Genomic DNA, 15,354 nt, shown 5'->3' with positions numbered 1-15,354 from the left:
CTAAAATCTCAGTGGAGAAGTTGAAGACATTTCTCAAACCCCAAACAAAAACAATAAATGGAAACAAGGATTAACTTTGTCAATTTTCACCCCTCCCACAATAAATCTCCCAAATCTTGGCTTTTATCTTAGATGGATAACACAATAGGCACCAGAGCACACCAATGTTACACAAATACTTCATGTGCTATCAATTATTTTGGAAGTATTCATCATCTGAATTGTGAAATGGTTTGACCTTTCTTCCTAATGGAGAGTGTAAAAGGATGCAAGTCTTATGCTGTCACATTCTTTCTCTTGTATGAATATCCTCTAAAGTTATTTCAGAAGGGAACAGCTCTAAGTTCTCCCTTGGTACCCTGCCCCTCTTGTTGCTCTGTGGAATGATGTTGGGTTAAAGATGATCTGATATGTGACAGGGGAATAGGGGTGAAGCGAGAAGCAAAACTGTGTAGTTTGGTGGTAAAACATGGCTTAGACATTATGAAATCAAGAGAATACATTCAGTGGGAATGCAGCTGCGCAATCCTGCCTGATTGACTCCCAACCTTCAGACAGCTCCACCTGAGAAGGAAGGAGCTGCTGCAAGATGAGGTGGGAGCAGAGCGGGTGAGTGTACCTAGAATGTGTTCTTAGGGAAAGGACTCTTGTAACATACCCAGCAACATCACACACAGAACGGCTTGCTTTTTTAACAACTTTAAAGTTTATTAACTTATAAAACCAGGTTGAAGTGATACAAGTACATAAATAAGTACCGTAACAGACATACGTCCCATGAAAAGAATTGAAAGCGTGATGACACTGTGTATTTTATTTCCCTATGTGATGAAAAACTGCAGAAATGCAACACTGCATTTTACTAAGTGGTGCTTATGATTTTTTTGCTTTTCTTAGAAAGTGTTTATTATAAAATAAATACACAATCTGGACTCCACCAGTCCTGTCACAAATACAAAAAGCTGATTGCCGCCTTCACAAAAACACAAACACTATTCACTTTCCCCTCGGTCTTTGTTCACCAGCTACTGCTACAGACTATGCCCATGAGGTGAGAAGGCAACCGCTGCTCTTCCCACCAGATCGCTACAGTTCCTCAGTCTTCCTTACGGCATCTTCACCAAAGGAAAGATCAGGATAATTCATGGCTTATCAGAAGAGTTCTAGTGAGATTTAGCACTTCTACAGCACATTTGAACTCAATAGATGCCACATGCTGTGGGTTTTGCTAAGATCAAGCTGGTGCTTCCGCAGTTAATTATTTTGCAGTGACCTCTGGTGCAGTGAGGCCTTAGGACCTCGGTTAGCATGCCCTACTCCACTTCCAAACACCTGCACAGCACTTATGGAGGCAATGATACCATGGAAACTCAATGGAACAAATCACTTTGTCTTATGGCCAGGTGCCCATTCAGACTCTGCACGTAGCACGTTACCAGTGGTAGTGGTGTCTGTGCCCTGCTGGGCTCTGTGAGGAGAGGCTGGGCTGTCACATGGCTGCAAAGGCACAGCTGGGCCCAGTAGTGACACCTCAGGAAAAGGGGATTTCACAAAGGGTGAAACTGGGCCAGCAGTGTGAAGAGTGGCCCTGCAGCAGGTCAGGGCAGGAGGGGCCCCAGGCCTGGGCTCCCTGTGGCCTTGCTGTGCAGTTCTGGTGGCAGGACTGTGTCTGTGCAGGACCCGTGTTGGAGCAGCTGTCCTCACTGCAGCCTGATGAGGTTCGGTTCTTACTGATATCAGGCTAGAGTTTTATTATTGTAAATTCACCTACATGCTCCCTTTTTAGCATGTTTTCCTGATACAGTGGACTGCGTTGAGCACTTGGCAGGGAGGGAAGCATTCCTCTATGTCAGCCACTCTGTGCCCAGGCCTAGGGACAATATGGCGATTATATGCAGGATCCTGGAGCTACAACATCCTGGATCGCTCAGTGAGTTATTTGCCCAGTTCGCTCCAGCTTTCCCACCCCTTTCAGACTGTTTTTGTCACTTGCTCCTCTTTGCTGGGAAGCCCCATGCCGTGCTGCCTGCAGCAGAGCAGGGCCTGGGCAGCACGAGGCAGCCTGGCTGAGAGGAGCTGCAGGAGCTCCCACACCTCCGTCCCTTTAGGAGTGAATACACCCCTACAGTGCTGTTGCTGGCAGAACAACAAACCTCAAAATCCATGCAGTCACTGTGACTTCACTCCCTATGAAGGCCCAGCCCCTGGTTCAGATTGTTTCCACAAAGCTTTGTTTCCTAGCGTGTGTTTGAACAGCAGTGTTCCTTCCCACTTGCGGAGCAGAAAATGGAGGCAAAGCAGGCAGAGTCATTTGCTTCTTGAGACTTCACCCAATACTGCAGCCCCTGGGCAGTGCAGCATTATGGTGACTCTTCAGAGAAAATATTTTTTAAAATAACAGCCTTCTGCTTCTTTTTTGGCAGATGAGAACCACCTTTCTTAAACGCTGTAGATGTACTATACTAAGTTTAACAGAGTATCTCAAAATTCTTTTTCACAAAGATAAGAGTTTTCATAGAGCTACTGTGTTCTAAAGGCTTGCTGTAGCTGTTTGGTATTTGTCATGGGGGAAATCTGTCCTTGAAGCTTGAGAACTGGGAAGTCACCATCAGGAAAAAAATGCAGATTAGTTTTGCAACAAACCAGAACAAATAAATTAAGCTCTGTTGTAATGAAGGAGTTATTAATTGGGAGGTGCAACCCCCTAGGAATTCTGAAAGTGCTGCAAGTACTTCACCACCTTCTTCAGCATCGCTTTACAAAGCAGTCTATTAGCCAAGATCACGTGTTAATCAGGCCCAGAAGAATGAAGTTGTTAGGGCCGTGATTGAGAGATAATACATACATTTTTTTAGAGAAGTGGGTGGTGGAAACAGTAAAAACCACTTGAAGCGAACATTTGCTCAAGTTGCTACAAAAATACAGTGATTGCCACTAACACCTGCTGTTCAGTTTATGGATTCTGTTTGCTCAGCTACAAGACATCATCCCAAAGGCAGGCTGCTTAGGAGTTTGTTAGTTTAAATTTGTTTTTTATGTCTCCAACACAAGTACTGTAGCACTTGTATTTTTCTTCCACTACTTAAAAAGAAATCCACAAGCCATTTCAACTCCAGAAATGGTATGAGCTCGGCACAGGAAATAATGTTCTCCACAGCTCCTGCACATTTATTAGATGTCCTTCTTTTCATTAGTTTGAATAACTTGCCAAATAATAAAAGCATTCTGTTTTCTCTTTTTAACTTGTAAAGAAATGCAACTCTGGGAAAGTACAGTCTCTCTTTCTGCTTCTCCCACCAGTAAGACAGAGTCTCCTAGAATTTTGGAGGAGATATTTGAACGATTGACACAGACCACTACACATAAAGCAGCAAATTTGCTGTGCATGATGTGAATAATTACTGCATTATAGTTTTGGTTTTTAGGGCAACTGTTGACTTAAGCAAAATAAGCCTGCAGTCCAGCTGCAGATCCAAGTTTTCATAAGTTTTCTTGTGTTTCTCCCTCCAGTGCTGTCTCCCTTAACAGTGACCCTTTTCAGACTTCTCAAGGTACAAAACCTTTACCAAATCCTCGAGCTCAGTCCTGCACACTCTGCTTTCACACATTTGGCTGATCTGAGCTTCTCCCTCGCTAAATATTTTCCACTGACCTGAAAACAAAAACACAAAGGAGAAAGACACTCGCTTAGGAAGGGCATAGGGAACTTTGGAGTCACTTACAAGCATTCTCCAGACAAACTGATTCACAGTGGTCAAAGAGAGGATGTCCAATCCTCCCATGGAAAATATTCAAAGTATCTTACAGTCATTTAACATATTCCATGAAAAAAACAATGTTGTTATAAATGATGAACAAGAACCTGAATATCCTTTTCTTTAATCAAGTAGTACTATTTGCTTCAATCATTTATGTAGTCAGGTCCCCTGATTTATGACAGTGATATAAAAATTTAAATGTGGTGGTAAATGAAAGCATTTAGAAGTCAGCATTTCATGCAATATGAACTCTAGCTACCTGCGTATTATACAAACTGTGTCAGATAATAGTATTCTGGTATAGTTTTGCTAAGGTTAATAGAATTGCTCACAGTCCTGCTAACTAGGATGTGATAGTACAGATAACAATGACAAGTGCAGAGAAGGCTGAAAGGAACAAATTAGAAAATATTCAAGATGAAAAGCTGTCTGCCTCTCACTTATCCTGTATTATGAAGAATAGATTGTTCCTGGGCAAAATACTTCCCTGCCTACTTGGAACCTCAAAAAAAGAAAAAAGACAATTCGTAGAGCAAAAGAACTAGTAGCTAAAAGTGCCTATACCTTAATTAAACTGTCAAATTAGGTATCATATCCCAAGCTGGATGAAATACAAAAAAGAAATTGAAGCAAGAGTGATAAGTGAGTTGCATACCTTTTCAAAAGACAAATTTTAATAATAAAAATACTACTAAGAACACAGAAAAGGCTTCTTTGAAGTACAACATATGTATGTATATGGGCTTAAATAAAGTCAAATAGTGCTGTTGTGCTGACATCAGTCATATTTTAGACTCGTGGCATTATAAGCAGAAAACAGCCAATTTGTTTTCTCAGAACGACAGGAGACTAGCGCAGCATGCTATATGTACCTACATTTTAAATTGCTGTATTTTGATTATTTGATTTTATACAAAGCCACATACTAGAGGAACATGAGGCTGTTTGACTGCACTGAGTAAAATGGCGTATTTTTCAAGGTTGTGTAGATGGAGGAAAGCCTGAAGGTGTCAGAATTTTACTTACTAGAGGTTGTCCTTGTTATCTGTTTGAAGTAGGGAAGCTCTTCAAATTCCCTCTTGGACATTTTCTCAATGTAGAAATGACGGAGAATCCCTTCAGCAAAGGTACAAGAAGTGGCTGTTACTGGAAGCATGCACACTGCTCTAGGCCCGGGGTGCTGCCTGGTCTTTATGTAGAATTTCTGCTGTTTTGAGCTACGCTGTGAAATAATCCTTACCAATAATGTGGACTTTTGGCCTATTCTGTCTGTTTGCTACCCCAGTGCTCCTCTTCAGAGGATTTATGATTGCAGAGGTGTGTGAGAATTGGCTGATTATTTTCTGACATAGCTAAAACCTTTCTTAGCATGGGCGAATGTAAAACTACAACAGAAGCCAAAATCTCAGTATCTTGGAAAAAAACAGTACAATTTTGTTGTTAACTGCCATTTTGCCTGTCATGAGTTAGCAGACATTACTGACAAGTCATCACAAGCCTTTGTGGCTTCTTGAACACATAAAGTAATTATTAACTATCAGCCCTCCTGCGATTTCTGTTCTGCTCACAGTTGGGATTTGGCTTTGTGCTTTATAGTGCATTCTGGAGATCATTTCCGTGGAAAGGGCTGCACTAGAAGAGGTTTTCCTAAGGGGATTGCGTCCTTTTTGCTTAAATTGGATTAAGTAGATAGAATCTTTAAAGAGCTGAAGATAATATTTTTTCTGTACTAACTGTTGAGGATTTGCAGTAATGCAAATCAGAAAGCTTTTGAATTTTCTTCTGATTTTACCAGTTGGTGTAATAAGAGATACTGCTTAATAATTTATTGTCAATATTCTAGGCCATCATGAATGCATTTATGTATCACTAGGGAATACAGGACAGATAGGACAGACAGTAATTTCAAAGGAAAACTTTCTGGTCCAGCTAAATAAGCACTGGGTTCAAACCCAGTGTTCATTTCTCTGTCACAGATTACACATGGTATTACTGACACCCAACATGGTTTTGATGTTTTGCTCACAATAAAGGCCAGGAGTTTGCAGAACTAGAAATGTGTGTGTTATTAATGATGTTTGTAGAGCAAAACATAGTAGTGGACATGGCTGTAGTACTGGTATCCTAAATAGCTAAGAGAACAGCGGTCTTCATGCTTGGAATTTAAGTTGCTCTGGCATTTTAATGAGAGATGATATACTTTTAAAATATATAACTTATTCAACTCACCTTTTCTGATTGTCCACACGTGTATTTCTATTTGTGGTGACTTTTCAGTCTCTACTGCAATTTTTCTGATAGTTTCTCCTTCCTCTGTGAAAATGGATTCATAGACAGGAAAGGTCTCTTTCCCACAGAAGTAATCTTTGTTGTCAAAGCTTTGACTTGGCACTTCTTCTGTTTAAGAAAAAAGCCCAAAACACATTCTACAGCTGTAAACAAGTCTTCCAGAAATTACGTGGCACTAAACCAAGCAGGTTTAGTTTAAAATTAGAGTTTTCATAGAGTCATGGAATATCCCAGGTTGGAAAGGTCCCACAAGGATCATCTCAGCCAACTCATATGTTCACTTATGCAGTCTTTGAAATCCATCTCCAGCTAAGCCGTAGGCATTTAATAGTGTTTTACTCTGCTAGGTTCCCATTGCCTGCCTCTTGTGGCAAGAGAGTATTTGTATTTATAATCCATAAAGAATTTCATAAAGAAATGATCTATACTGGTCTGTGAGAATCCTCAGGATTTTTGAACCACTGTCCACTTTCCAAGCATATTTGAAATAACAGTGGAAGTCTCAGAGGTAACTAAACAATAATGAAAATCAGTGGTTGGAGAGAGTGAAGAAACCCGAGCTAACGCTTTGTTCAGGAAAGGGGTGTGGGGAGAACCTACATCTTCTGCAGTTTGATCAGCAGGGGCCACGTAGGGATGTGGCCAGCCAGCAGTTCAGTGCAAGCCTGGGCTAGGCACAGGGCACCTTATCTCATGACAGCCTGGTAAAGTCACAGGACATAGAAGTGGAAACTGTAATTATTCTGACGGTAGTTGGAAGTTGGACAAGAATGGGAGAAAGAAGATGAGATGATTTGAATGTTCTGTGAGTACTGCAGTGGGGAAAGAATGGAAGAGTCTTCTGATAGCAGTGGACTGTGTATGTTTCTGTAAAATTCTCTTTGGAAATGAGCATCAGGAAGTCATGCAAACAGTACAGAGAAAGACAGGAATTGATGAGAATACATGTGCCCCACGCAACAAGCCCTTCATCTGAGTAACAACAGTGAAGGCTAGGCAGGCAGCTGTGTGTGTCTCACATGGATATCTCTGCACATAAATCAGAACCGTGGGCACTGCTCTGCTGTTTTCATCAGATTCTGTGACCAGAATCCTTGACATGCACAGAAAAAAAGTGGTTTATCATGAACTCTTTGTTTTACCTGGACAGACTTTACAGCACTTTCCTTCCACTTTCTGAGGGTATTTGCAGGGATATTGTTCTGGACAATGAATTTTCTTACACTCTTGTTTGGTGATGTTGCAGGTACACAACACACACTCTACAATTCCAAAGGCCCGGAGATTAGGATGCCACGATTCACCGTGGGAGTATGTTTTGCCATTTGAAACACAAACTACAAAAGAAGAGAAAAGGAAGAAAAAGTACAACTGGAAAAGGTACGTTCACTGGCTGTTCTTCTGTGAATATTCATTTGATTCTTGCACATTTGTTTAAAGCAGTGTCTCTGTACCTAATTCGTTACTGTCTCTGGCTCATTTCACTACTTGTTTGCTTCAGTCAGAGATTTGCCATGTAAAATGAGCCAGAGCCCGTGATCACTCTTTTCTGAGCAGATTGGCTTTGATTCCAAATCCCACGATGCCAGTGTCCACCACTATTTTGAAGACAATGGAGAAGGTGGCTGAGTCAAGTATTTGAGCAGCTCCCTTCCAGCACATGCATTTCAGTTATGCATCATTAACCAGCTTATAAAACTAACTCCTCCTTCTAACTAACTAACTTCTCAGTCCACACACAGGACATAGCTGCTAAACTGGCTCTGGATTCTAGTATTGAATCTTCAGTGGGCAAAATCATGACATTTGCTACAAGTTATCTGAACAACTGTTCCTAGTATTAGCTGAACGTGGCTTTTGCAGGGAGAGACATACTATCAACAGGATGGATTGGTGCCATCTGGGCCTTTAATACACAGGACTTCTGTACACAACACAGAGCAAAAGCAATGGAATGTTACAAAAAGAAGTCTGATGTCGTTTGTGGGGATATGTATGTCTACAGGTATATAGGGATATTTGGCCTTTGGAATAACAAGAAAATATTAACTTGAAAGGATGTCTGTGGGGCTGAGATTTCATTCCAAGAGCATCTAAGCATCTCACGGTATTTTTTTCATCTGTGCCTCTGAGAGACAGAGAAATACAGCTGGCAAAAGGAGAGTGGAAAAATTCCTACCTGGTAGAAGTCAGTTTGGGTCACCCTGCATTTAATGGGGATTATATCACTTTACACCGTGTTTGCATTTGTCCTATAAACCTTACTTCTTTCTTTTTAAATATTTTATAAACATGAAGAAAAATGCAAACTAATCCTAACAAGGTGAAAGAAAGGGCATTGCTTGAATTCTAAAGGCAACTGAAGTGAAACTGGGGTATGTTGCAAATATTTCCAATTCTTTTAATATGGCATCATTTTTATTAATGCTTTTATTTTTAAAATATGTTCCTATTTTGCCTGTAACTTTCAAAAGCAATTTAATTTTTATCTGTAATCTGAAATTTACATCTAACTGGTAACAGATGTGATCAACTGGCTTATACTTTGCTGAGTTGCTGAGATTTATGGGGAGTGTTCTTTGTAATGTATTATCTTTCATGAGGTTATGTTATCATTTGGTTTATAATTTGCTACTTTTTAACTCCTTCTTAAGACATGGCTTTATTTTAGAGGTGGAAAACAGTTTTGTTTCTCACATGAAAGCAAATAATGTGTTATCTGTTTACTGAAAATGAGAGAAGAAGGATCTGTTTAGCACAGAACAGTCCAGGGTAGCAGATGTAGCTTTCAGAAGAAGCTAAAATATGGCATATAACTTCTAGCTCTCAAATGCCCTGGTTCTTTTTTTGTGTTCTTCGCATTCAGAATTATAAATCTGTATCCATACAATCACATCTTATTTGTGTCTCAGGAGAATTGCTATGTATTTATTTTTTAGTTTGTTGTGTCTCAAGGAGCATATGCATTAATTAATGCATTACTTGTTAACTGGGGAAGAACAAAAGAAAATACATGGTCAGCATTTTGGTTTCCACCAAGGGGATCAGTTAGACACTCTCCAGGCAGTGAATGTAGGAAGTTGTAGCAGTTAGTATACTGCATTCAGAAATATGCTATTCATCTGTATGCTTTTTATTTGCTGAAACAAATCAGTTAGAAACTGCTTTGATGATGTCTTTATGTGTGAATAACATGTCAGAGATACTGCCCTGTGGAGATTCCAACTCCTAGATTCAGCATAAAACACTGGCATGATCTGAATGCTTTTTCATGGTTGTTCAGGTGGATAATAAAGATCCTATGGCCAACATTCCTCTGTTAGTTAATACCTTGAAAGATTAGTTGGCCCTAATACAGGGGGTTTTAACTCTTTGTGGGTAGTTTCTGAGTGCCTACTGAGTGGTGTTTGTGGATAACTGCTTTTCTGAACATACACTTTTACAGCTATTTATTTTATGGCTTCTTAGACCTGTTCCTGCAGACCTCAGCTGGCTTACATACACCCACTGGGGGAACTGAGCATCCTGCCCTTTTGGTTGTACAGCACCTGCTGAATCATGAACTGACAACTGATATTTTCCCTTTATTTTTGTCTGTCCTACAATGCAGCAGGGATGTCTTAGTCATGTTTGTATAAGGTCTGCCATATAGGCTCAAAGTCTGCTGCCCACATAATGTAATATATTATCAGAGGGCACTAAGGATTCATTGCTTTGGTTAACTTTGCCTGGTTACAGCTCAGACATCTAGCTAATTACCTGCTCTGCTTCTACTGCTAGACATGATGGAGGAAAAGGATCCCCTGCATCTCAAACAACCAGCTTAATGTGGAGGAAGTCATGATATTTCCTTTCTTTGGAATAATTTGCTAAGCCTTGGAGGCAGAAAACCTCCAATTCTACAGCAAAGTTTTATGACCTGAGATTTGTGGGGCGGTTTAAATACATGCAGTTTGCAGCTAGTAAAATTACAAAATAGGAGATGGCGTAAAGACCATAACCACCATCTATTTCCTACTGGACAAGTCACTGTGTGAACCAGTTAGCAAATCTAAGGGCATAATGCTGTCCTTTGAAGCACTTAGAGCTCACTTTGCTGGTCACAGCAGCATGTGTTTTCTGAATTATGTAGTACAATACCACAAAGCAATTCAGAAAGCAACACAATAATGTTGTGCCCATGCAGACTGAAATGCACTGTTGCATTAGCAGGCACAACTGATCTCAGTCAAGAGCTTATTTCATATCCTCACTAGTCTGTTGCTTTCACCCTCTGATTTGCATTGGGTCTCCTGATACCGGTGTGAATTTCCAACAGTCTGCTGTACATTTTGAGAAGACTATTTTGTAGGTAAATGCCTGACCCAGAATAATACCATACAAAATACTTATCTTTACCTCGTCCATGCTTGTGCTTGCTGTTGATAACAATTTGTACTATTGTTCCTGATGCTTGCTGGGGATCTGGTAGGACTCCGCGGTTACTCCTGGCACCTGGAAATCGTGGAACATTGACTACCTGCCTGGTGGAGCTGGGTGACAGCTCATAGTGGGAGCGGTGGTAAGAGTGTCTCTGGAGACAGAAAGAGAGCAGGAAAGTAAATGTATCATTCCAGTGAGCATGAGGAAAGAGGCTGTACTAGAAACTCAATATGGGCAATGATTGTTGCCACTATCAACAAACCAGCCTTAAGCGTAAGGAATGGCACCAAACAAAAGAAGACCACACAGGTTTTGCAGGTGCTTAACGTGGCAATGAAGTTAACTACATATACAGTTGGACCTTATCTCACCAGACTGTATATTCAGTGTAAGTGTCTGCATCTAAATTGATTATCTGAAGTCCCTTATCAAGTACCTCTAGAATGTTGATCCATCTGACCTATTGTAGATCTCAGGAGATGAATCACAACCCAGAAGTCCCCATTTCACTCAATTTATGATAAACAGAATTCAGAGCTAGACACCTTCTTTACTTATGTCTGCTTTAAAAACAGGTGAGCCTGTCTAGTTTTCCTCATCAAAACTGCTTTCTGCTTGGGCTGCTTCTTGTTTGCATGCAGCTGTTCTGAACCCTTGTGCTGGGCCAGGGCTAGCCAACTTTACACAGACTGAGCAGAACCTTATTTCAATCTGTCTTGCAGACTGGGAAATCTCATTTGATTTGCAGAGGAAAGTAGACTGTGTGTTTTCTATAGCAAAAGAGCTGGCTATTTTCAGAGAATTATTTTCCAAAATACCCATGGGCATGAAGGGATAGTGTGTACTAAAGCAGATATTTTATGAGGCATGATTCTTCTCACTAATCCAAAGACCTGTTGGTTCATGTATTTGGATAGTGTGCTTAAAAATGCTTAAAAGCTCTTCATGTTCTCTCCAAGTGCTGTTACAAAAAGCCTCTCTTGAGAAAGTTGTTAGTGGTTACTGTTAACCCCAGAGGCAGTGAAGCCCCTAAAGTAAATACACATGTATATATGTCAACTGGGAAATAAGAGTTTGTAATTTTGATTTTGAAGTGTTGCTTGTATAGCAAACAAAATGCTGTGGAATTTTATTCTCATAGAGCACATACAGATGGCCGAATTCAGAGCCTACAGGAGCTCATGTGAGTTTGTAATTCAGACTTACTCATGAATTCAGGTAAAGTTTATTAAGGAGCTTGCTGCAGTAGATATTTCTATACCTTGTCAGACCTGATAACATCCTCTTTCTTCTTTTTCTCTCTTTTTCCCCCCCCAATGTACTGGCATGCATGGGCAGAAAATGTGTTTTTAAATCATAGGTCACACTTACAGCCTCCCTGTTGGCTGGCTGCCGGAAGATATCTCCATCAGCCTGCTCCCAGGATAACTCTCCATCTCCTGTACATGAAGTAGAGCAGTATCAGTTAGGGGAGTCATTGTGCAAGGATTTGGAAGATACGTAGAAGAGAAGTCTCAACCAGCTTTACAGCTAAATTTGTCAGTCTTTAGTCTGACTTGATTGTGTTAGATTATGTAGAGATGACTTCCCAAATATCTTGGAACCTACGTGATCACAAAGGCAAGGAGAAATGATCTTAGCTGAGCTCACAGAGAAAGGCAAGGCTGTGTGACCCTCCATCTGCTGTGTGCTGAAGGGACTCACAAGTGCAGTTACTGTTGATCAGTGGGTATGTAACTTGACTGACTGTAGCTCAACTCTGAAGTGTAGCCATTAATAATTTACATTCGATTACGTCAGGAAAATGTAAGCCATACTTAGTCCTGCACATTTTATATCCCTATGTGTGGTTGTTTTCTTCCTTATTTATGCTTTTTTTTTTTTTTTAAGTATATATACATATATATTATGTGATCATCAACTGCACTGAGTTATGGCAGAGATGTCATATATGAGAAATTGGCCCACTAAGACTGGATCCCATGTAAGCTCACAGGATGCTTTATTTGAATGTAGAAAGTATGAAACGTTCAAGCGTTCCTTTTTGAACTGGGCCAATAAAAGTAGTACAGAAGTAAGGCTCATAACAGTAATAGCCTTCATAACAAAGCAAGGACACGCTGACTTGTCTTTTAAATAGAAAAGGTTTTGTTAGAGCACTTGCAATCTGTGCATACAATGTAGAAGTAATGAATGCTCTTGAGAATCAGTGTGAGGGACTTGCAGAGCCAGCCTCTGGTCCCTTACAGCCAAACTTGTAATTCATGGGAAAAGTTGAAAAGAAGAAATTCTCAGTTTCTATTCACAAGTAACATCCAGCTGTTTTCTGGGTAAAGACAAGTTCCATAAACACATACACAACTAGTATGAGCCACATGAACGTTACAGCAGGGAAACATCCATTTCAGGCTAGAGAGAGAATGTAGCTATAGGAGTTGTTAAAGACATATTTAGAGGTGTTCCTTGTAGGACAAGCCATGGAACTACTGATATCTGGTTTTTGGAAAACTTGTACAAGAGCAGGAGAAATCATTTAGTGTGGAGCTGCCCTTGGAATTTATCCCAGCCATGGAATTCAGATACAGGTACCGATAAAGTTGTTTTGCTAGTGGCTCGAAGCCTAGCTCTGTGTGTGCTGAGCAATTACTCTGGAACACAGTGCAGTACCACCACATCGTGAACCTGCTGGCTTACATGAATGGCACTCAACAGTGCCAGGCACAAGCTTGGGCCCCTGTGACAGGACAGCTGCCACAGCACTAATAGCATGTGATCCTGGCTTGGGAGAGCCATGGTGCTGATGCAGCTGTGTCTCCAGTTCTGCAGTTAACTTGATTTCACTCCACCATCGTGGTTCTGCTACCCTATGGCATTTTTTTAGAAATCCTCATCCTTGCTCTGACTGGAAGGACAGTGACACCAATGAACCCACAGCACAAGATGGATGCAGAGCTGTTGGACTGGGTCCAGAGGAGTGACATTTTTGAAAACCATAGACACCTTTAACTTCCTTGCACCTCTGAGAACTGGCCACAGCTGCTTAGATTCTTGACAAGTGGCGATTCAAATGACACAGTACCAATAGTGAGATACAATACATCTAGAAATCTTCAGATATTTAGACAGGTTTGCAGGCAGACATTTAAGTGTAGACATTCAGAAGGGCTAGTAAGGCTGGCAGTACGCTTCCTCATAACCAAGTTCTCCATGCTTACAGGATCTAAAATGGAACTGCCAAGAAAATACAAATTTTTGCTGAATATAGATTGACACCTAATTTAAACTGAATTGAAATTAACCTCTAAACTGAAATTCTTATGTCTTGTATAACTTGAGCAGGACTGATAACTTGTCAAATGGAACCTCATCTTTTACTTCAAAACCTGTCTAGCCAAAGCAATGGCAACTATTTAAATGCATCATTTGAAGCTCTGACTGTCTTTCATTGGAATGCAACTTCATCAGTGCATTCTTTCCTTGTTTCAATTAAGAAAAACAAAGCAAGTAATATTGCCTTACTGGAATTTGGTGTTTTATTTTCCAGCATGCATTGGGTTATAAGTAAGTGAGAAACTTGCAGGTAACATCCTAAGTGACAGTGCTGGTGCACAAACAGGGGAAGGAGTACATGCTGATGTATGTCCTGTGCATATGTAACACTTACCTCTGCAAACTGGACAGCAGGACTCTGGAACAGAAACTGGGAAAGAGCAAGTTAATTTGGGACAGGTCTTCAGCCCACAGTACACATTTCCTTCCTGCCAGTAAAACACAAAGAGCATTTAGGAGTCATCAATTTGTAGGTATCATGTGTGCACTTTTATGGACATATTTAAATCTAGTATGGATGTTTACATATATGCCTCTCAAGTAGCCAAAAGCAGAATACTAAACCAGTGAAGAGTCTGAATAGCAGTTCTTAAACGTATGTCATGCAGAGGGAAGTCCCTTTGTTTTACAAAAATGAGAAAAGGTAAAGAAGTGTGGGGAAGGAAGGAACCGCAATTACTATAAGCCTAAAATCTGTCTAATGTTTACACCTGGTGTAAATTCTTCCCCATCCTCCCTAAGTCATCTCATACCACTGATTTGGAGGAAGAATTTGGCAGTGACACAAAATTGTTCAGTACCTAACCTGTTCAGTTTGTTGTTACTGTTGAATACAACAATAATTCGATCAAAAGAGGTCCTGATTGGTTTGAGAAGGATGTTTCAGCTCAAAAAATGCCTCCAAAGAGTCACTGAGTGACTGCTCAAATATGCTGGATTTAAATTGGTGGCACCTCAGGAATGGGTCTGGGGCCCGGTGCTGTCTTACAGCGCTGTCCCAGCTCATGGGGCTCTTATCAGCTCAGCCCAAATGAATCCAGTTTCTTTCCATGACTCAGTGTTGTATTTTCCAGTCAGGTTGAAGTGGTATGTTCTATAAATGCCATGCACTGCATGCTTACCTACAGCAGATGTCTGACAGGGTGAGCTTTGTCCTCTGTGTTTGAGCAGGAGGCAGTCTGGCATTTACCAGGTGCCATGGACTGGCTTGTAGCACTTTCGTAAGTTTCTGCATTAACTCCCAGTTCCCAGCCTCTACTGTGTGCTATGGACTGCGTGCATTTCAGTGCCATGTCTTCTGGAAAGGTGAAATGAAGCTCAGACAGAGAAGGGATCTGACAAGCTGTGGTACTTACTGAGCAGCTGCACTGGGCACACTGGTTTGCTTGCCTGTTTTGGAAAAGCCCCTCTGCCACAAACATTTCGCCGTGATGGTAGGTGGTGCCATTGTATTCACAGGATTTCCCAGTGATTTTGCTGCTTACTGAGAACAGCGAATCTTCTGAAAGCGATGGGAAAGGAATACTTCATGCAAATTGTCCTAACAAGTAGCAAT

General features: G+C 40.8%; 1 protein-coding gene across 2 annotated transcripts in view; it reads right to left on the bottom strand.

Moving 5' to 3' along the window:
• Nucleotides 1–888: 888 nt before the first annotated feature.
• Nucleotides 889–15,354, bottom strand: part of CHRDL1 (chordin like 1) — a 41,040-nt gene continuing 26,574 nt past the window's right edge. Inside the window, exons 5-12 of one of the 2 annotated variants that reach the window (XM_003208439.4) lie at nt 15,155–15,300; nt 14,134–14,227; nt 11,841–11,908; nt 10,446–10,620; nt 7,190–7,384; nt 5,988–6,155; nt 4,785–4,874; nt 889–3,652 (exon numbers count right to left, since the gene is read on the bottom strand). In XM_003208439.4, coding sequence (XP_003208487.1) covers nt 3,522–3,652; nt 4,785–4,874; nt 5,988–6,155; nt 7,190–7,384; nt 10,446–10,620; nt 11,841–11,908; nt 14,134–14,227; nt 15,155–15,300 — 1,067 coding nt within the window. In that variant the 3' untranslated portion in view covers nt 889–3,521. The remainder of the gene's footprint in view (nt 3,653–4,784; nt 4,875–5,987; nt 6,156–7,189; nt 7,385–10,445; nt 10,621–11,840; nt 11,909–14,133; nt 14,228–15,154; nt 15,301–15,354) is intronic. The other variant, XM_019618280.2, reaches the window with a different exon arrangement.

The sequence above is a fragment of the Meleagris gallopavo genome, chromosome 9 (assembly GCF_000146605.3).
Source record: "Meleagris gallopavo isolate NT-WF06-2002-E0010 breed Aviagen turkey brand Nicholas breeding stock chromosome 9, Turkey_5.1, whole genome shotgun sequence".
In the NCBI taxonomy this organism is placed as follows: Eukaryota; Metazoa; Chordata; class Aves; order Galliformes; family Phasianidae; genus Meleagris; species Meleagris gallopavo.
The sequence above is the reverse complement of the archived record's forward strand: the minus strand, read 5'-3'. Positions and strand labels throughout refer to the sequence as shown.